General features: G+C 45.6%; 1 protein-coding gene across 4 annotated transcripts in view; it reads right to left on the reverse strand.

The window, feature by feature from the left end:
* Positions 1–225: 225 nt before the first annotated feature.
* The window catches only part of LOC121279217 (adrenocorticotropic hormone receptor-like), a 121,173-nt gene continuing 98,267 nt past the window's right edge, over positions 226–23,131 (reverse strand). For 3 of the 4 annotated variants that reach the window (XM_041190254.1, XM_041190253.1, XM_041190256.1), the window contains one exon: positions 226–1,546. In XM_041190254.1, the coding sequence (XP_041046188.1) occupies positions 385–1,413 (1,029 nt within the window). In that variant the 5' untranslated portion in view covers positions 1,414–1,546 and the 3' untranslated portion in view covers positions 226–384. Of the gene's footprint in view, positions 1,547–21,574; positions 21,612–23,131 lie in introns of those variants that run through there. The other variant, XM_041190255.1, reaches the window with a different exon arrangement.

The raw sequence follows: 23,131 nt of genomic DNA on the forward strand, positions 1-23,131 counted from the left end.
AAATATTGCATTTATATAGTTTCTTTCATGATTCTAGGGCATCCCAAAATGCTTCGCAATCCATTAAGTAATTTTTGAAATGTAGTCACTGTTGTAATGTAGGAAACATGATGTAGGTTGAGGGATCTATATTGGCTAGGACACTGCTCTTCTTTGAATAGTGCCATAATCCTCTGATTTAACATCTCAACTGAAAGACGGCACTACTGACAGTGCAGCACTCCCCTATTATTGCACTGGAGTGACAGCCTAGATTTTGTCCTCAGGTTTTTAAGAGTGGCGAGAGTGCTGCCACTTATATCATCCTTAACACCCGTTCAGCCTGAAATCAGAGAACTCAGCACAGGTTGGAGACCAAAAGTGGGACTTTCTGGTCTGTGTCACTCAGTCATTAGAACAAGTGGCTGGTCTATGCAAGTAGCTCTGCCTTTTAATGCAACACAACATTTTCTTAAAAGTGTTGCATAATTCAGGACTTCGGAATGCATAAATAAGAGGGTCAATCATTGAGTGGCACATGATGAAAATTAGATCAACCTGAAAGAGGGATATAAAACAGGCACAGTATGGGTTTGAAGGGCAGAATAAATAGAGAGTGAGGTGTAGGGAAAATGGGGCCCAACATGCAATGAAGATTCCAAGGAGGATAGTTAATGTGAGGGCTCCTTTAAAATTGGCTCGTCGATGAACTATGTGACCTGGAAGGGTTCTAATCCGCTTTGCATGCATTTGAGCCAATAGGAACATAAATATGTAGAGGGACACAATGAGAACCAACGTTATGAAAAACAGTATGAAAAAGAAGCTAACAATGGCATTGTACTTGGCGAAAGAGATCATAATGATACCGGTAAAAGTACAAAAGACCCATATTGCTGTAATGATAATTGTTACTCGCTTTCCTGTCATGATGTTGTGGTACCGGAGAGCATGGAAAATAGTGATATATCTGTCAGTCGTGATTGCTGCCAAATTGAAAATGGAGGCTGTGAAAGAAATGCACAATATCGAGTCATACACATCATCCAATCTATTTAACAAAGAATTAGCGAACAGATGTTCCTTGCCAGATGTTATAGATATTGTAATTGCTTCCCAGGCTTTGGTCAAACTTAGTAGAATATCCGAAACAGCCAGGCTGCAGATGAAGAAGTACATCGGGGAATGTAGATTCCTGTTTTTGATCACCGCAATGATCACCAGCAGGTTTTCAAGCAAGCTAACTCCTGCGAGGATGAGGTACACCTCAGTGGGAATTGGAATTTGGGTACACTCTTTCACAGCACTCTTGTTCACATGGCTGCTGCCATTTATTTCAGGCACTGTTCCGTTCAGCAACCAAGGAGAGATAGCGGCATCCGTGCTTGGGGAGATGGTGGCATCCGTGCCTAGTGAGATGTTAAGTGCTGCCATTTGTTGCACTAGGTGTCCGCAGCAAAATTCAAGGAGAATTAATCTTCAGCAAGCAGACTGGAATTGCCCTGTTCTTGTTATGGCTTTGCATCATGCCATGATCGTTCACTGACCCAGGAATTGGAAGCTGTGTCTGAAAAAGGACATTATGATGAAATTGATTGAAGTTAAAACTCACTAAACATTTAAGTTAAAATTATATATAAAATTATATAGAGCAAATTGGATATTTGTTAGAATATACTTAGCTTACTGTGAACCATCTGGCTTCCATATTACAAAATGGAGCAAGTGCAGAAAAGAGGTTTTGCAAGGATGATACTAGAACCAAAATGTTATAACTGAAGGGTGAACTGGATGGGGCTCCTTATTTCCAGGAAAGAGAAGGCTGAAAGTTGACTTGATCGAGGTCTTTAAAGTTCTAAAGGGGTTTGGTAGGGCAGACAAGGGGCAGAATTGTCCCCCCGTCGGGGGGGGGGAATTTGAAGAGCGGCACACCTCTGATCAGCGCTCCCGATTGGGGACGCGCCGCCATCTTACATGGGCGGCCCAATTAAGGCCCGCCCAGCGTGATGTACGCACGGAAGCGCTGTGCGCTCCCTGAGCGGGTTGGGGGGGAATCCCTAAACCTGAGAGTGCGCTTTTTCGCGCATGCACACGAAATTGCGCACTCAGTTCCCTGAGGCTAAATGCTGCCTCAGGGAGATCAGCTATACCTTGAAAAATATTAAAGATAGAAAAAAAAATTCCCTGACATGTCCCCTCATGTGATACTGTCGCATGATTTGGGAAATGTCCATAACTTTTAAAAAGACTTTAAATTTTTAAAAGGCTACATGAAACCTCATCCTGCCTGTGGATGAGGTTTTATGCTTTTTCTAATGCCCGCCAGGGCTCCCAGCTTGCCCGCCAACATTAAAGTTGGAGGGCATGTCCATTAATTACTTTAATGACTCTGTCAATGGCCTCAATTGGCCATTGACAGGTCGGTGGGCGCACAGCTGATTTTGTTAAGCCCCCGCCTTCCTGAAACTTTAAATGGGGCGCGGTGATGTCGGGAGTTCGGCTGATGGGAAAATCCTGGCCATAGAGAAGATGCTCACTGTTGTGGGGGAGTCCAAAACCAGGAACCCTTGGGAGGCAGTGGCATGGTGGTATTGTCATTGGAGTGGTATCCCAGAGACCCAGGGTAATGTTCTGGGAAACCGGGTTCAATGGTGAAATTTGAATTCAATAAAGATCTGGAAATAAAAGTCTGATGATGACCATGAAACCATTGCCGATTGTTGTAAAAACCCATCTGGATCATTAATGTCCTTTAGGGAAGGAAATCTGCTGTCCTTACCTGGCTTGGTCTACATGTGACTCCAGACCCACAGCAATGTGGTTGACTCTTAAATGCCCTCTGAACAAGGGCAATTAAGGATGGGCAATAAATGCTGGCCTAACCAGCGATGCCCACATCCCGTGAACAAAAAAAAAGATAGTTACTAATAAAGCTAATAGAAAATTCTGCTTTACTCAGAGAGTGGTTAGAATGAGGAATTGGCTACGATATGGAATGGTTAAAATGATTGGAATATATCCTTTTGGTGGTGTAGTGGTAATGTCAATGGACCAGCAATCCAGTGAAGCAGGCTAATGGTCTGGAGATATGGGCTCAAATCCCACCATTGCAGCTGGTGGAATTCAAATTCAAGCGAGCCTCAGTAATAATGACCATGAAACCGTTGTTGTCCTTTGGGGAAGGAAATCTGTCATCCTTACCTGGTTTGGCCTACATGTGACTCCTTAACTGCCCTCTGAAATGGCCTAGCAAGCTACTCAGTTGTATCAAACTGCTACGAATCCTAAAAGGAATGAAACAGGAAGGACCACCTGGGATTGACCTAGACACTGGAAACGACAACAGCACACCCAGCCCTCTCGATCCTGCAAAGTCCTCCTTACTAACACCTGGAGGGCTTGTGCCAAAGATGGGAGGGTTGTCCCACAGACTAGTCAAGAAATAGCCTAACATATTCATACTCACGGAACCATAACCTACAATGCTCCAGGCACCACCATTACCATTCCTGGTGTGTCCTGTCCCACTGACAAAACAGACCCACCAGAGGTGGTGGCACAGTGATATACAGTAGGGAGGGAGTTTCCCTAGGAGTCCTTAACATTGTCTCTGGACCCCATGAAGTCTCATGGCATCAGGTCAAACATAGGCAAGGAAACCCTCTGCTAATTACCATCTCTGGAACCCATCTATCCCCTCAGCTGATGAATCATTAACCCTCCATGTTGAACATCACTTGGAAGAAACACTGAGGGTCGCAAGTGCAAGTGGGGGACTTCAATGTCCATCAGCAAGAGGTGGCTTGGTAGCACCACTGCTGACCGAGTTTTAGAGGATATAATGCTAGACTGGGTCTGCAGTAGATGGTGAGGGAATCGACAAGCAGGAAAGCCCCATTTGTCATTGTCCTCACCATTCTACTTGCCACAGGTGCATCTGTCCATGACAATATTGGTAGGAATGACCACTGCACAGTCAAAGTCCCGCCTTCACATTGAGGATACTCTCCATCATATTGTGTGGCATCATCACCGTACTAAATGGGATAGATTTTGAATAGATCTAGCAGCTCAAAACTGGGCATCCATAAGGTGCTGTGGACCATCAGCAGAGGCAGAATTATATACAACCACAATTTGTAATCTCTGTTTCCAGCATATCCCCCACTCTACCATTATCATTAAGCCAGGGGACCAGCCCTGGTTCAATGAGGAGCGCAGGAGGGCATGCCAGAAGAAGCACCAGGCATACCTAAAAATGAGGTGCCAACCTGTCGAAGCTACAACACATGCCAAACAGTGGAAGCAGCACGTGATAGAATTCAGTGAATCTGAGCTCTGCAGTCCTGCCACATCCAGTTGTGAATGGTGTGGGCAATTAAACAACTAACTGGCGGAGGAGGCTCCACAAATACCCCCAACGTCAATGATGGTGGGGGGCCAACACATCAATGCAAAAGATTAGGCTGAAGCATTTGCAGCCATCTTCAGCAAGAAGTGCCGAGTTGATGATCCATATTGGCCTCCTTCTGAGGCCCCCAGCACCACAGATGCCAGTCTTCAGCCAATTCGATTGACTCCATGTGATATGAAGAAATGCTGAAGGCACTGGGCTCTGGGCTCTGACAACATTCTGGCAATAGCACTGAAGACCTGTGCTCCAGAACTTGTCATGCCCATAGTCAAGCTGTTTCAGTACAGTTACAACACTGTCATCTACCTGACAATGTGGAAAATTGCCCAGGTATGTCCTAGGCGCAAAGAACAGGACAAATCCAACCGGTCAACTGGCCCAACTGAACTGGCCAATAACTGCCAGTTATTGAGAGAAAGAGTCTACTCTCAATCATCAGCAATGTGATGGAAGGTGTCATCGACACTGCTATTCAAGAATAACCTGCTCACTGATGCTCAGTTTCGGTTCTACCAGGACCATTCAGTTCCTGACCTCATTACAGTCTTGGTCCAATCACGGACTAAAGAGCTGAATTCCAGGAGGTGAGGTGAGAGTGACTGTCCTTGACATCAAGGCAGCATTTGATTGAGTGTGGCAACAAGGAGCCCTAGAAAAACTGGCGTCAATGAGATTCAGGGGGAAAGCTCTCTGCTGGTTGGAGTCATAATGAACACAAAGGAAGATGGTTGCAGTTGTTGGAGAGTCAATTATCCAAGTCCCAGGGCATCACTTGAGGAGTTCCTCAGTCTCCTGTGTGCTAACAGTGGGTAGACTGTGGGCCAAATGTTTACTCCTGAGTCAGGAGTGCAGAGTCGGGATAATTCCCGAAGCTGCAAATCCGACTTGGGAGAAAATGCCTCCAATCTTCAGATTTTTGTTCTGGGCAGGGGTTGCTGGTGAGGGGGGAGGTGGCAGAGATGGTGGTGTACAGGTAGACCTGGAAAGAGCTCGGAGGCAGCCACAGGGGCTGATGCTGCAGTTTAAAAGACCCACCTTGTTTACCTGGGACTTCATCCCACTTGTGAAAAAAGCAATAAAACCAAGAACAGCCCTCAAGACCTTACTCCTCACACACCTTCAGTCTCCACACCATGCCTCAGCCATGTGAATTGATGCCACCTCTTGCCCCCCACTTACTCCCATGGTCCAACATACCCTCCACGCCACCTCATACCCCTCTACGTACCACCATGGCTCCTCATACCCTCCATGCCACTCTTACATTTGCAGCTGCCTCAGTGAACAATGGATGTGCAAACTACAACCCACCCCTGTGCCTCCTACCATGGAAAATGCTGGGTGCCAGATTCAGGAGTGGGACTTCAGGATTCGGAACTCTGGTGCCATTTTGGCTAGGATGCAGTCTTCTGGCTTTGTAAAAATTCAGGCCTGAGAATATTGGCTTGTAAACAATTGTGCTTTAAGCTGCCCATTTACTTCCAAGCTAAAAGAGAATTGGGGTCGCAAGGATGTTTGATTATTATTTCAACATGGATACAAGGCCCATGTGATTCATGTTGTCATGGAGATGAGTTCTGAGAGGGTAAGGGTCCAAAAACTCACAGACAAGGTCAGTCAGCCAGGGCCTGAGGGAGAAAGAGAGTTATAAGGCTGAGAAAGGAAAATAACAGAAGTAAACGCTCAGAAGCTATGAATCACTTTGGACAGATTTTGGATGAATTAAATGTCCACTTAAAGGTCAGTGTAAAGTGTACTCATGAATTGTGTTTTTACAGTTATGCTAAAAGTAAAAAGGAATAAGTCCTGTTCCGTAGTTTAAAGTATATGTTCCTTACAAAAACAGCATTTAGCCATAGTACTTTTAGTTTTGTGTTACAGTAAAAGTCTTAAACATGAATCTTATCATGTTATCCTTTCAGCTATTAACTGGAAGTTTGAATTTTATTTTAAAAGGTATTGACCTCTAAGGAGATTGTAACACCTTCTTGGGTATATTGTTCAACTCTGGGCACTACACTTTAAGAAGGATGTGAATGCATTAGAGAGAGTGATACAGATAGAGAGGGATGATGGGATTGTTTCCCTTTCTTTCCACCTCTCGACTAATTACCACAAGGTGTGTTTTAAAAGAAGTCTTTAAGTGCTGTGACTTTCAGTAACAGACACAAGACATGTTTTCTCATTTTAAATTAAAAGAATAAACATTTATTTTCTCAACACCTGAAATGTAAATGCAATATCATTCACTCATTCACAAAATATGCTCACAAAAGAAAAAAATGATTACAAAAGATGTAGCATGCATTTAGATCTCCAAAGTCAATATTACTTTCAATTCTTGAGATGGCAATTGAATGTTGTTGCAGGTCTGAGGATCCTCTCTTGGCTCACAGAAGAAAATGGAGGTTGGCAGTTTCTGGTGATGAACTCACAGTGGCTTATTTCATGCTGCAGCAGGTTTCTAGCTTTTCCAGTCAAAGTTGTGGTCTACAGGGAACCTTCTGTAGTGAAGATATAATCTGCAGGTAGAAAGGGTAGCCCCACTTCTCTGCCTGTAGATAAATTTCTAGACAGGTTTGTTCCTTTTTTTGGGTGAGATGTCTTCCCTCTGTAATTTTTGTATCCTAGACTACCCTGCTATGAGCTGCCCTTGTGAATTAATAAGGTATTTCCTATCACAAGCCAGTTTCTGTCATGTGCCCACAGTATTGGTGTTCCCATTGTGCACACAAATGGTTTGATGGGCTAAGCAATTGTCACACAATGGGGAATGTTTGGTATCCCAATCAACATTCCAATTATGAATAGCCTCTGAATATCCTTATTTGTATTTCCATCTCCATGAGGCCTGCAAGTCTATCAGATATTGTTACTCTGAGTCACTTTAATTGATATGGAGAGTGGCAACCATCAGCATCAGTTCTTTGCACTTTAAGTGGCTTCCCAGAGACATATCCAGACTTGAATCAATTCCTGTGTCTGTACAGAAAACTCAAAAGAAGGTCACCCCACGCCTGGAGTCCATCTTGTCAAGGTAAATTATCCTTACTCCTTGCTGCTTTTTTAAAAGTAAAACTGTCCATCTACTTCATACATTCATGGGCACACGATGCAGGCATAACAAAAGGGCGCTGACAAGGTTTATGAGGATATTTCGTAGGATGAGAGTCTTAATAAATGTAGATAGGTTGGCGATGCTAGGGCTTTCTTCCTTAGGGAAGAGAAGGTAGAGGCGAGATTTAATACAGTAATTAAAAATCATGAATGACCTGGACAGAGAAACTGTTCCCGCTGGTGGCAGAGTAAGAACCAGAGGACACTGATTTGAGCTTTTTGGCAAATGAAACAATAGCGTCATGAGGAAAACCTTTTTTGTGCAGCCAGTAGTTAGGATCTGGAATGCCCTGCCTGACAGCATGGTTACAGTGGATCCAATATGGCTTTCAAAAGAGAATTGAATCATTACCTGAAGAGGAGAAAAATTGCAGGGCTCCAGGGAAAAGGCAGGGGAGTGGGACTAGGTGAATTACTCTTACAGAGAGCCAGCATAAGTGGTCCAAAACGGCCTCCTTCTGTGCTGTAAGCTTTCTAGAATTCTCTTATGCTATCACTTTCTCCACATGTGTTTATCTGGCTTTCCCTTTAAGGCATTTCTCCTGGTCACTTCAACTATTCCACACTGAACAGTAAATTTACTAACTCATTCAATTAAGTGAATTCAAATGTTAGCAAATTTTTAGCAAACCAGTATAAGAACATAAGAAGAGTGGAAGTGGGCCATGTATGGCCCTTTGAGCCTGCTCCACCATTTCATAAGCTAATGACCGATCTTCTAACTCAACTCTACTTTCCTGCCTGCTCCCCCTTGATTTCCTAAGTTGTCCAAAACTCTATTCATTTTACTCTTGAATATATATCCACAGCCCTTTGGTGTAGAAATTTCCAAAGATTTGTAACCCTTTGAGCAAAGAAATTTCTCTTTGCCTCATTTGGCCAAACCCTTATCCTGAGACTGTGACTGTGCTCTAGACTGTCGAGTTTGGGAAAAAGCCTTTCAGTATCTATTCTGTCAAGCTCTCTAAGAACTTTATATATTTCATTCTTCTAAACTCCAGAGAATATAGACCCATTCTACTCAATCTCTCCTCATAGAACTGTAGTATAAATGGTTAACAGGATGGACATGTTAATCTGTGGGGCACATGATGATATGGCACTGACATCAAGTGTGAGTTACTGTAGGCAGCAGATAGGCAGCCCTGAGGGGAGATGTGCCTTCCCTTTAACTCACTCTGTACATATTGTAAATAGGGAAAGTAAGCTAGTTTTTAAGTAGATAGGTGTACATACCTTCCTTGTTGCAATCCTGGCCCAGCACATTCTAAAGCAAGGGTAGCCCTCTCATCTCAGGAATCAATCTAGAATTTTTGTTCTACAATGCTCCTACCAAGACCTTGGAACATTTAATGACATGAAATGCTCAATTTTTAAAATTCATTCATGGGATGTGGGCATTGCTGGTTAGGTCAGCATTTATTGCCCAACCCTAATTGCCCTTGTGAAGGTGGTGGTGAGCTGTCTTCTTGAACCGCTGCAGTCCCTATGGTGTACGTTCTGGGCATATAAGAATCAACCATATTGCTGTGGGTCTGGAGTCACATGTAGCCTAGACCAAGTAAGGATAGCAGATTAGTGAACCTGATGGGTTTTTACACCAATTGACAATGGTTTCATGGTCATCATTAGGCTTTTAATTCCACATTTTTATTAAATTCATAATCTACCATCTGCCATGGTGGGATTTGAGCTCCAGTCCCCAAAGCATTACCTTGGGTCTCTGGATTACTAGTCTAGTAACAATCTCACTAAGCCGCCACCTCCCCAATTAAATATAAGTTGTTGTAGTGTTCATTTCGCAAAATCAACACTAGCAGGTACCTGCTCTACTCTTAGATAATCAACAGCAAATGCTCACTGATGCAGTATTATTTAATAAATCACCAACACAATCACCAGTCGCTCCTGGCAGACACACACATCCCCTGATAAACCATCTTTGATGTTAGTGAAACACGGATAACTGATTAAACAGAAGCTCCAGGCTGTAAATCACAATTACTCTTTTAAATGAAGCCTTCGTAAACAATGGGAGTGCAGCAGGAATTTACAAATGGTATTTCATTTCTTCTTTATGGGAATATAATGATGTTTGAGCCTTTTTCCCTGATCTCTTTGTGTTGTAACAACAAGCACCACTGGCCATTAGGACAAAGGTTTGTTAGACATTGCCTTATTAAGGCTGCTATATAACATCTGCGAAAGATTTAGTGTTGAGCCTAGCCAACTAATAGTTATTTTTAAATGGTGAGATGACTTTAAGATCATAACAAGGCATGATTAATTAAAGAAATGGAGCATAAATATGGAATAGCAAGTTAACTAGCTCCACTAAGAGACATGGGAGACTTGAGAATAAAACATGACTACCATAATCACCCCAGGACCTCCACGTTCTCTCCACAAACTCCACAATTTCCTCAATGTTTCCACTTCCTCCACCATCTCTCCCTCCCTGCACCCTGTCCAGTCCCCTACTAGTGCAGCCCCTTTTCTTTTTGATCCTGGCAAGGGCAACATTTGTTGCCCATCCCTAATTGCCTTTGCGAAGCGGGGGTGAGCGACTGGCCGGGAATCTCTGGTCCCGCCCGTGGGTGGGAACCATTGCGGTCGGGATGGAAAATTTGACAGACCACCCAAAGGTCTGCTGACTTGAAGTGGGAATTTCTGGAAATCCCAGCCACTTTCTTAAACCGCTGCAGTCCACATGGTGTAGGAACACCCACAGTGCTGATAGGGAGGGAATTTCCAGGATTTTGACCCAGTGAGAGTGAAGGAACAGCTTCCAAGTCAGGATGGACAGTGGCTTGGAGGGGATCTTGCAGGTGGTGGCGTTGCCATGCAACTGCTTCCCTTGCCCTTCGAGATGGTAGAGGTCGTGGGCTTGGAAGGTGCTGTCGAAGGAGCCTTGGTGAATTCCTGCCGTGCATCTTGTAGATGGTACACGCTGCCACTGTTTGTCGGTGGTGGAGGGAGTGAATGTTTGTGGATGGGGTGCCAATCAAGTGGGCTGCTTTGTCCTGGACAGTGTTGAGCTTTTTGAATGTTACTGGAGCTGTACTCATCCAAGCAAATGAAACGTATTCCACTCCTGACTTGTGCCTTGCAGATAGCGGACAGTCTTTTTGGAGACAGGAGTTGAGAATACCCAACTTGAGAATACCCAGCTTCTGACCTGCTCTTGCAGCCACAGTATTTATATGGCTTGTTGAGTTAAATTTTTGGTCAATGGTGAGGCCCAGGCTGTTGATGGTGAGGGATTCAGTGATGGTAATGGCATTGAATGTCAGAGGGAACTAGTTAGATTGTGGTGCGGACATTACTTGCAACTTATCAGCCCGAGTGTTGTCCAGGTCTTGCTGCATGTGGACACGGACTGTTTTATTATCTGAGGAGTTAAGGATGGAACTGAACACTGTGCAATTATTATCAAACATCCCCACCTCTGACCTTATGATAGAGAGAAGATTATGGAGAAAACAGATGAAGATGGTTGGGCCAAAGAGCCTGAGGAACTTCTGCAGTGATGACTTTGGACTGAAATGATTGGCCTCCAACAACAACAACCGTATTCTTTTGTGCTAGAGAAGTTCCCCCCTTATTCCCATAGACTTCAATTTTACGAGGGCTCAATGCTACACAGGGTCCACTGTTGCCTAGATATCACTGTCACCTCACTTCTGGAATTCAACACATTTGTCAATGTTTGGACCAAGGCTGTAATGAAGTCAGGAGCTGAGTAGCTCTGGCAGAACCCAAAATGAGCATCAGTGAGAAAGTTAGCGTTGAGTAAGTGTCACTTGATAGCAGTGTCAATGATACGTTCCATCGCTTTGCTGATGAATGAGAATAGACTGATAGGGAGGTTATTGACCAGATTGGATTTGGCCTGTTGTTTGTGGACAAGGCATATCTGGGCAATTTTCCACTATGTTGGGTAGATGCTCTTGTTGTAGCCGTACTGGAATATCTTGGCTAGGGGCATGGCAAGTTCTGGAGCACAAGTCTTCTGTACTATTGCTGGTATGTTGTGGGAGCCCATAGCCTTTGTAGTACCCAGTGCCATCAGCCATTTCTTGATATCATGTGGAGTGAATCAAATTGACTGAAGACGCATCTGTGATGCTGGGGACCTCTGGGGGAGGCCGATTTGGATCATCCACTGGGCACTTCTGTCTGAAGGTTGTTGCAAATGCTTCAGCCTTATCTTTTGCACTGATGTGCTGGGCTCCTTCATCATCGAGGATGGGGATATTTGTGAAGCCTCCTCCTCCAATGAGCTGCTCAATTGTCCACCACCATTCACGACTGGATGTGGCAGGACTGCAGAACTTTGATCAGGCCTGTTCATTGCGGAATGACTTAGCTGCTTCCTCTGTCTAGCATGCATGTAGTCTTGTGTTGTAGCCTATCCAGGTTGCACTGGCATTGTGGGATATGCCTGGTGCTGCCTCCAGCATGCTCTCGTATACTTCTCATTGGAACTTGTCTTGATGGGAATGGCTGAATGAGGAATATGCTGGGCCAGGAGGCTACAGATTGCGTAGTAGTGATCTGCCCAAGGGCAGATACTCAGTTCATTTCTCCATGCCTTCACATCCTGTGTTTTCCTCTTTGTTGCTCGCCGGAGCCTTTCCAGTTTCAGCTATAATGACCGTTATGATTAGGGAAAAGAATGCATGAGATGATTTCCCATTGCCTTCCTTGTGTGTGCTTACAGGAAACACAAGCCCTTTTCCCGAAGGATCCTCCACCTGTAAGCAGCCATTGTCCCTCGAGGTTCTAGCTCTTCCGCAGTCACCACCAAAAATTTGCTGGTTCTGCCATTGGCCACGGCTCGTAACCCTGGTCCAGGGGCAACTCGCAAAAGGACGGAAATGACCATACACTGAGGTCTCAAATGACCCTGTTAGCCTAATTGATTGTTTTTAAGTACAATTTTGCTGCTGCTGATGGCCCACAGCACCTCATGGTTGCCCAATTTTGAGTTGCTAGATCTGCTCGAAATCTACCCAATTAGCACGGTGGTATCGCCTGACAACCTGATGGAGGGTATCCTCAATGTGAAGACAGGACTTTGTTTACACGAAGGCTGTGTGATGGTCACTCCTATCAATACTTTCATGGACAGACACAACAATTAGATTTGTGAAGATAAGTTCAAGTAGGCTTATCCCTCTTGTTGCTTCCCTCATCTCCTGCCATAGATCCAGTCTGGCAGATTATGTCCTTCAGGACTCAACCAGTTCAGCTAGTAGTGGTGCTACTGAGTCATGCTTGGCGATGGACATTGAAGTCCTCCATCCAGAGTACATTCTGCGCCCTTGCCATTTTCTGTGTTTCTTCAAGTGGTGTTCAACATGGAGGAGTACTGATGCATCAGCTTAGGGTGGGGCAGTAGGTGGTAATCAGCAGGCGGTTTCCTTGCCCATGGTTGATCAGATGGATGAAATTTCCTGGGTCCCTGAGTCAATGTTGGGGACTTCCAGGACAACACCTTCTGACTGTATACCACTGTGCTGTCACCTCTGATTGCTCTGTCCTGCCGGTAGGATATGATACACACAGGGATGCTGATGGAGGAGACTGGGAAATTGGCTGTAGAGTATGTCAAGCTGTTGGTTGTATAGTCTATGGAGCAGCTCTCCCAAGTTTGGCACACGGCCCAGATGTTAATGAGGAGGTCTTTGCAGGGTCGACAGGGCTGGGTCTGCCTTTGAGGTTTCTGGGTGCCTAGGTTGATGCCAGGTGATCTATCAGGTTTTATTCTTCTTAGGCATTTTTTGTAGCAGTTCAATACAACTGAGTTGCTTGCTAGGCCATTTCAGAGGATGGTTAAGTGTCAACCACATTGTTGTGGGCTGGGTACCACCACACCTGGCAGACTAAATCCCCTCAAGGACATTTGCGAACAGATGGGTTTTTACAATTTGGCAGTTTTATGGTCACCATTACTGAGACTGCATTTTTATTCTAGGTTTGTTTAATTCATCGTATTTTTATTTCCCAGCTGCTGTGGTGGAATTTAAACTCAACTCTCTAATCTAGGTCTCTAGATTACATGTCTAGTAACATAACTACCCTGATGTCTCGTCTCATTCTTCCTAACAGAATGTATCTATCACCTCACGCTTTTCTGTGTTGAATTCCATCTGCCATGTGCCTGCATACACCACCAGCTGTTTATATCCTTGTGAAGGCTATTATCATCTTCCTCACCCTTAGTACACTTCCAGGTTTAGTGCCATCTGCAAATATTGAAATGATGTCCTATGTCCCCAAACCTAAGTCATTCATGGATATCAAACCTAACAGTGCTGCTGGTACTGAAACTTGGGGGACATGACTGTAGACCTCTCTCCGGTCCAAAAGTAGCCATTCACAACTTTCTGTTTTCTATTTCTTTGCCAATTTAGTATCCTTGCTGCCACTGCCCTTTTTATCCAATGTTGCTAACAAGTCTAATGTGTGGTGTTTTATCAAATGCCTTTTCGAAGTCTGCGTACACAACAACTGCACTATCCTCATCCACCCTCTCGGTTATCTCATTAAAAAAAATAACTGTAGTCAAACATAGTTTTCCCATAAAAAATCCATGGTGACTATCCTTTATTAGACCATGCTTGTCTAAGTGATATTAATTTTCTCCTGGATTATTGCTTCTAAAAACTTCCCCACCACTGACATTAAACTGACTGCCCTGTAATTGCCAGGTTTATCCTTCTGCTTTTGTTTTGAGCAGGGTTGTAATGTTTGAAACCCTCCAGTTCATTGGCACCATCCCTGAATTGCGGGGGGTTGGAAGATTGAGGCCAGCACCTCCACAATCCCTACTCCTTACTTCTCTCAGCATCACACCTGGACTTTAAGTACCTACGGCCTTTCTAGCACCTTCTCTTTATCTATTTTTATCTCATCCAGTGTCCCAGCAACCACTTTGTTTGCCATTTCTTTGGCAAAGTCCTCTTTCTTGGTAAACTCCTAAATAAATTACTCAATGAATACCTCAGACAAGCCTTCTGTCTCCATCAACAGATCTCCACTTGGTCCCGAATTGGCTTCATCACTCCTCTGAAAACTTTTTTACCGTTATCCAATCTATCCTTTTTTGGTCGAAAGTGGATAGCTTCAATGTTATGTGGTTGATAAGGTTGGTGGCATAACATTGGGTTTTGTCTCTGGCTTGTCACCCGCTGGTGCCATCAGATATCCTTGGTGTCCCTTGTCCTTCCTGTTGCTTTTCTGTGAAATCCCATGAGAGGAGATGACTGAATGTGATTCCCAGAGCTTTCAGCCAAAAGGCAGCAATAATAATTGGGTACGTGACCTCCCGAAAGGCAAGAGCCTTTCTCGCCTTCGATGCCTATTCTAAATGGGGAAACAACGTTCTTGTGAGAAAAATAGAATTTTACTTGATACCCTTTTACACAGGGCTAAGCTTTATAATGAAGCTTCTGCTCACCCTACATAACAGAACACTTCACTGCCAGGCAACCAGGTCAGGAGTTTACGCAGTGTGTGAGCAGGAAGCCAGCTAGTTTCTGAACCCCAAGTTATTTGGCTCTTTTTTACATAATTCTTGCCACGAACAGATTTTTAACAGTAGACATTTCTAGACTTATGTTTGATAAGCTGAGCAGCCAATAGTGGGACTAGTAAACAGTTATTCCTCAATATTTTGGTGAAACGTTCATTTTCAAACTGTCTGGGGCAATGGGGAGGTCCATCTTTATTCATAGACTGAGTACTTTTGGACAAGAGTGACAAATAATTACTTTCATGATTTTAATTTCTGACACTATATATGATGAATGATTTCAAAAGGAAATTGGATGGTTGAGGGAAATAAACTTGCAGGGCTATGGGGATAGAGTGGAGGAATAGGACTGACTGGATCAGGTAACGGCATCACTGAATAAATTATCACTGGCCCTCTATCCAGCTTTACCTGTCGTCCCCCCCCCACCCCCCCCACCAGCTTATATTTCACCTCATTTCTATATTCCCTCAGTTCTGTTGAAAAGTCATATGGACTCGAAACGTTAACTGTATTCCTCTCCGCAGATACTGTCAGACCTGCTGAGTTTTTCCAGCTATTTTTGTTTTTGTTCAGATTTCCAGCATCCGCAGTATTTTGCTTTTAAGTTATCGGCCATGTTAGAACTGGACAATAGGCAAACAGGGACCATGTCTTCTGTATTATCAATAACGTCGTAAATTTATCTGTTTTTAAAGAAGAGGTTCGACCAGTATTTTGCCATTTGAGGCGAACTCAATCTCCAACTTCAAATCATGGTTTCTTCGTGTTTGCTTGTCGAAGTACACTTTTCCTTCACCTTATCACTTTATGATTTCTTCTGCTTTTGCTCTGACATTCTCATTGGATAGCAGTGACAGCTTAAGAATGGTCAGCATCCTGAGAAGGTTATGACCAGTCATAAATTTGGCTGGTGTCTTTCTGATTAGAGAGTGTGGGCTGGATCAATATGTACAGAGTAGGATATAAATGGATTGTTCAAACATTTTCCCCTCCACCATACTAGCTCTCAGATTGTCCATGATCACCCTGTTGAGTCATTTGATGCGCCCATTCGATTGCCAGTTATATCGCAATGTCAGAAGGTGATGAACTCAGTAGCTTGTTAGGAAATCCATGAACTGTCAGGAGACAAACTATAGTCCATTGTCTATTGTGATAGTCTCTGGCAAACCCCGTTTTGTAAACAACTTGCCAAAAATGTCAATGACTGAAGTGTTGGATATGGAATTTGCTGTGGCGATTTCTGGCCATTTCCTATGTAGATCATGAACCTGTTGATTGCTAGTGGGTGCTTGCACTTCTCCAAAGATATCAACTTGGAGTTGTTGTCATCATTTTGTTGGCCATTGGGTTGGTTGTAGTGGTGTAGGACATAGTTTAATAAGACACACTGAGTGAATATGCTGCACAGTTTCTAATGAACTCTTCTACTCAATAATCAATTGCTGGTCAGCAGACTGCTTCATGGGATTGTTGTTTCACCTAAACAACACCCGACTGTCCCTCCTGGGCAAGATGTAATATACGTTGCTGTAGAACTTTTGGCATAACTGCTTGAGTTCTGCATGCAATGCAGCTATCATCAACATATGAACATACGAATTAGGAGCAGGAGTAGGCCATTCAGTCTCTCGACCCTCTCTGCCATTCAATAAGGTCATGGCTGATCTGATTGTGGCCCCAACCCCACATTCCCACCTACCCCAAATACGAACATACGAATTAGGAGCAGGAGTAGGCCATTCGGCCTCAGACACTGCAAGTTCATTGTGTACCCTGTAGTACGGGATCAGTTCTTCCTCTATTTCATGAGGCCACTCATTTTTTAGGCACTGGCTTACCTTTTGCAGTAGGCTGTTTGTTGATGATTCTGCCTCCAACACGCCTTGTGTAACAAGATTCATGGTTCCATGTGAAAGCACTATCATTATGTAGTCTTCAATGTCGCTTCAGTATTGCCAATTCTGTCTGTGATAGTAGTACGGCTAAGCACGTCAGCTATTTGGTTGCGTGAACCTGCGAGATACTCAACCTCGAAGTTGTGCTGGTGAGAATGCTCTGATCATTTGTAGACGCCTGGAGGTTGACGACCAGATGTTGACATTGGCTAACAATGGAGTCAGGGCTTGGTGTGGGGAATGAACTTTCCACCATTGAGATACATGTGCCAGTGTTCACAAGCCTAGGTACAGACTAGTGCTTCTGGCTGTCCAGTAGAGAATTTTTGTTCAGTTTATGACAATGAATGCGGTGCATTCAGTGAGTGAGCGTGATCGGCGGGCCCGCAACTAGTCAGGAAATGGGCTGTTGCCCGCAATTGGCCCCCAACTGCGGTTTCACGCTGGCCGGCCAATTAAGGCCCGCCTAGTGTGACACGCGTCTTCCTAATGGTTGGGAAAGGCTGGGCAGGGGCTGGGGCCTGTTGGCACAGGCAGCTTCTTGAAGGCTGCCAGGGAAGAACATATTTGCTGCATTCTGAACACTGAAGTTATGGTCTCACTTGTGCACAAGGCAGGAGGGCAGGTTGGGTAGGCTGTTGGCCCCCTCCCCCTGGTTTTCGGACGAGTGCTTTGTGGTGTTCCTGGGGGAGGTGGCTGCCAGGAGGGACACTCTTGTCCCCAGAGATGGAAGGAGGCTACCACACCTAACAAAAAAGAGCTTGGGAGGAGGTGGCAGCCCAGGTGATTTTCTAATACGTACTCAATCACAGGACCCCAAAGAGCCATCCCGATGTCAGAGGACCACCGGGTTTCAGCTGCACCTGCATCACTCCCGCTCTCTGAACCAGGCACCAACGCAGATACCAGCGCCTCAGTGGGCGTTAGATTCTCGACTAGAATGACAGAGCACATTGGTGAGGGCCCTTCACACTTGCTTGAGGAACAGGTGGAGGCAGAGAGTGCCCAGGGTACCGGCAGTTGGAGGACTGCTGGAGAACAGGACAATGTTGAGTTGAAGACATATGATAAGCCTCTGGATTTGTCCATTAGGTGGCAGATGCTGGATGTCCAACAGGATGTGCGGGAGGATCTGGCAGAGATCCATGAGGGTATGCTCGCCATGGTCTCTGTTGTGGAGTCCATGCGGAGTATGAGCACTGCATTAACCCTCATGACCAAGTGCACTGCCTCTTCCACTGGGACAGTGGTAACTCTCATGGAGAGGCAGTTCCAGGGACAGAATGAGATGTTCCTGGGGTTGGTCTCGGACCTGCAAACCCTCACACAGACAATGACCTCAGGTGGTCAGTGCCAGTGTGGGAGATGGATGAGATACCCAGTATCCCAGTTCAGTGCCCATCCATCAATGGCGATCAGGGAGGTCCAGAGCAACTTCACATTGGTGCACGAGTTGCTTGTCATCTCTGTGGGCTCCTCTCACAGAATCACAGAATCACAGTGCAGAAGAGGCCCTTCGGCCCGTTGAGTCTGCACCGACACTTTGGATGACATCAACAGCTCCTCCGCCCCTCTGACAGTGACCATGGCATCCAATGAGGCTGTGGCGACTGCGTAGATGCCAGCTGTGGCACTGGCCGCTCCCCCCCAGGCTGGGCCAGGACAATCTCCACTAGCCAGAGGACGACTGCCCAGGTCATCAAGGCCAACAAGACAGCAGAGTCAGCAGCTGCCTCCAATGCTGCTGCCAGCGAGGGGGTTTGGGGATTCACCAAGACGTAGCACTCGCAAACATAATTTTAAGGCACCATGAGCACTAGTGGGAGTGGTCATGGTGATCTTCTGTTGTGTAATGTTTTGTTCATGTTTACTGGTCTGGGAATGAAGTTCGGAGAAGGTTTTGTAAATTTTTTTGGATTGTCAAAATGAGGTCAATTTTGTTTTTGTCGTAATGACCTGAGTTTTCTTCATCTTTTTATGTTTTTTGGTGCAGGGTATGCCAGCATGTGACGTCAAACATGAATGGCTCCAAACTTTATTGCATAGGCACTCAATGGACTTTGGGTTCAAATGAAAGGGTCATTTCAGAATCCAGGATGGAGGCGGTAGCCCTGGCATGAGGTGGAAGCAGATCTTTGGTAGCTTAGCCGAAGGATCGTTGGATCAAGGCATCCCTGGTGTTCCTGCCTCCCTGGAGGATACAGAGGTCTGCCTCCACACCCTCAGCATTCTCCTCACCATTCTTTTCTTCTGACTCACTACTGGATTCATCCTCTGTGGTCTGTGGAGCTGCTTCAAGATCCTCTTCCTCCAGTGGGTCCCCCCTTGCCAGTGCCAGAGCCTGCAACCACTATCAGTGATACCTGCTCTGGCGGGTATTGTAGTGTTCCCCCGAACGATCCAGGCATTGGAAGCTCATCTTCGGAAGACCTATGGTCCTCCCTGTCACTGCTCTTGTGGAGGCATGAATCCTATTATAACGCTGCTCTGTCTCTGTTCTTGGGTGGCGGAGCAGCATCATAAGCCACCATTTCAATAGATAGCCTTGTTACCCAGCAACCATCCATTCAGCTGGGCTGGAGCACTGAATAGCCTCAGCACCTGGGAGTGTCTGAGGATATAAGCATCAGGGGTGCTGCCTGGGTACCTTGCACAGATTTGCAGAATCTGCGTCCTGTGGTCACACACTATCTGGACATTCTTCGAGTGGGGTCCCTTCCTGTTGACGAAGGCGTCCGGCTGACCCGCTGGCCACATGTGTACAGTCGATTGCACCCTGGATGCGGGGGAACCGAACAATCGCTACAAAGCCTCTGGCTCGCTCAGCCTGACTGGCCTTATCCATATGGAAATGAATAAATGTCATTACCCGCCTGAACAGAGCTTCTGTCAGCAGATTGACGCAACTGTGGACAGCTGATTGGGACACTCCACAAAGATCCCCCACTGACCCCTGGAAAGAGCTGGAAGCATAGGAGTTGAGGGCCACTGTGACCTTCAGAGCCCACTGGCATGGAGTGTCCACCCATACAGTTGGAGCTGATCTCAGGACCAATCATCTGACAAATGGAGGTCACAGTCTGCCTGGAGAGGCGGAGCCTCCTTTGGCATTGCACCTTGGACATATTGAGGTAGCTGCATCGCTGCCTGTAAACTCTGGCAGCTTGATAGTGGCGTCTTCTGTGGCCCCTTCTGCCTTAGACTACCTGCTGGTCCTGCGCCCCTTGTGCCTGCACCTCTCCTCCCACAGGTCGCTCCCCTGGAAGCTGCATTGGGACACCCGGCCTCCTCTCCTTTCTGCCCCTCTCCTCCTCCTCAGGGGAGGTGCCTCCAGCTGAGACTACAATCCCCATTACCAGGGTTATCGAAGGCTGTCTGATATCTGGAAGCGTCCACACGGTCCTGAAATGAAGCCTGGAAATGCTAACTATGGAGCCCTGAACAGAGATGAAGCTGCCAAGAACCAATAAGCAACCAGCAGCAAACTATCTCCTAAACTCCTCACCACTCACACCGGAATGCTGCTGACCCTTTTTATCTCATCCTTGGATGAGGTTTTGCAAAATGTGAGCTGCCCGCCTGCCCGTTTTGCCCGTGCGATGAGCTCAAAATCACAACGGGCAAGGTAAAATCGGGTTCCATTGGGTTTTTAATGGCCTTAAGTGGCCTTTTAATTGATAGCGGGTGCGGCTCCGACACCCACATGTGCCTGCTGACCTGAAGATTGCACGTGTGTGTGATGACCTCAAGACCCTCGCCCGACATCTTCTATTGCTATTCTACCCCCGATCAAGTTGGGCACGCGCCCACCCACGAGGTGTAAAATTCTGCCTGATGAGTATTTGCTTCCGAATGAGTTTAATGCCTGTCTATTAACAACTAAATGGCTACAAAACTGAAATCAAAGTTTGATTAATATAATTTATGACAATTGAAAGGAGAGATCAGTCACTAACCAGGGTACTATACATGACACCTTACTCACAATTTGTATTCATTGCAAATTATTATTAATAGTAGGTGAAGATATTTTAAGGACATTCCTCAGTTCACTATTTAAAAGTGGTAAATACACCTTAACATCTTTTCTAAAATACCAGAAAGGGCAATGATATCAGGATATGTGAAGCACTTTTTTACTGATATAATCAACTCTAATTTCTAGCCTCATGTTGCATGCTCCTGCCTTACACAAGGATTGTGTCCTATTGTATAACTTATTCCCGTTTCTCTGGGTAGAACAGGCTACGCAGCATTTCCTAGAAGTCTGAAATCTTTTCAGCCTGGAAAAGGAGAGTAGGTGAGACCTTTGAGTCTTTTCTTCAGTTCATTCACTTTCTAGTTCAGGGCAAGTGATTTGGGCCATCAGCAACACTTGAATTTCTTATCCTAGTGAGATGACAAGCAATCATCAAAAGTCACACATCTGAAATTCTCTTCCTTCCATTAACTTCACTTCTCTCACCTTTTTCTGGCCTAAATATAATGAGAGATGCTATAGTCAGAAAGATTTCTATTTATCTCTTGAACGAAACAAAGGGAAGCTTATTAAACTAAGCTATAACATTAAGATAAAAGCAAAAAACTGCGGATGCTGGAAACACAAAACAAAAATAAAAATACCTGGAAAAATTCAGCAGGTCTGGCAGCATCTGCAGAGAGGAACACATTTAGTGTTTCGAGTTCGAATGACTCTTCAATAGAACTAAGTAAAAATAGAAGAGAGGTGAAATATAAGCTGGTTTAAGGGGGGGGGGGGGGGGGGGGGGGGGTGGGACAAGTAGAGCTGGATAGAGGGCCAGTGATAGGTGGAGATAACCAAAAGATGTCTCAGACAAAAGGACAAAGAGGTGTTGAAGGTGGTGATATTATCTAAAGGAATGTGCTAATTAAGGGTAGAAAGCAGGACAAGCAAGGTACAGATAGCCCCAGTGAGGGTGGGGTGGGGTGAAGGAATCAAAAAAGGCTAAAAGGTAGAGATAAAACAATGGATGGAAATACATTTAAAAATAATGGAAATAGGTGGGAAAAGAAAAATCTATATAAATTATTGGAAAAAAGGGGGATTGGAAAGGGGGTGGGGATGGAGGAGAGAGTTGATGATCTAAAATTGTTGAACTCAATATTCAGTCTGGAAGGCTGTAAAGAGCCTAGTCGGAAGATGAGGTGCTGTTCCTCCAGTTTGCATTGAGCTTCACTGGAACAATGCAACAAACCAAGGACGGACATGTGGGCATGAGAGCAGGGTGGAGTGTTGAAATGGCAAGCGACAGGGAGGTCTGGGTCATGCTTGCGGACAGACCGAAGGTGCTCTGCAAATCAATCACCCAGTCTGTGTTTGGTCTCTCCAATGTAGAGGAAACCACATTGAGAGCAACAAATGCAGTAGACTAAATTGAGGGAAGTGCAAGTGAAATGCTGCTTCACTTAAAAGGAGTGTTTGGGCCCTTGGATGGTGAGGAGAGGGGAACTAAAGGGGCAGGTGTTACACCTTCTGCGGTTGCATGGGAAGGTGCCGTGGGAGGGGGTTGAGATGTAGGGGGTGATGGAGGAGTGGACGAGGGTGCCCCGGAGGGAACAGTCCCTGTGGAATGCCGCCGGGGTGGGTGAAGGGAAGATGTGTTTGGTGGTGGCATCATGCTGGAGTTGGCGGAAATGGCGGAGAATGATCCTTTGAATTTGGGGGCTGGTGGGGTGATAAGTGAGGACAAGGGGGACCCTATCATGTTTCTGGGAGGGAGATGAAGGTGTGAGGGTGGATGCGCAGTAAGCTATAACATTATTCTCTGGTGCTCACCACACACTCCATTCCCATTGCAATGCCCATTGGCTGCAGGTTTACACTGGACGCTCCTTCTCCAGGACCACCTCGGCATGGACAAGATGGCAGAAGATAGGCAAGCAGCCAGAGTAACATCCATCAGCCCCACCTTGGACCCATAGATGGCTACCTAGGAGCAGATCCAGCCAGAAGTTGAGGAGCCGCCCCTTCATAGAGTCATAACTGCACCAAAGGAGGCCATTCAGCCCATCGGGGCCATGCCGGCTCTCTGTCGAGCAATCCATTTATTGTTGAAGACCTGCAGGTAGGAAGGGCCTCAAGGCCAGCCTGGAGCACTGGCGCCCACCCTGAGTCTGCTGCCCAGATGCTGCTTCCAGCCAGCTGGCCTAGTCCCTGAC

Source organism: Carcharodon carcharias, chromosome 6 (assembly GCF_017639515.1).
Source record: "Carcharodon carcharias isolate sCarCar2 chromosome 6, sCarCar2.pri, whole genome shotgun sequence".
Classification (NCBI taxonomy): Eukaryota; Metazoa; Chordata; class Chondrichthyes; order Lamniformes; family Lamnidae; genus Carcharodon; species Carcharodon carcharias.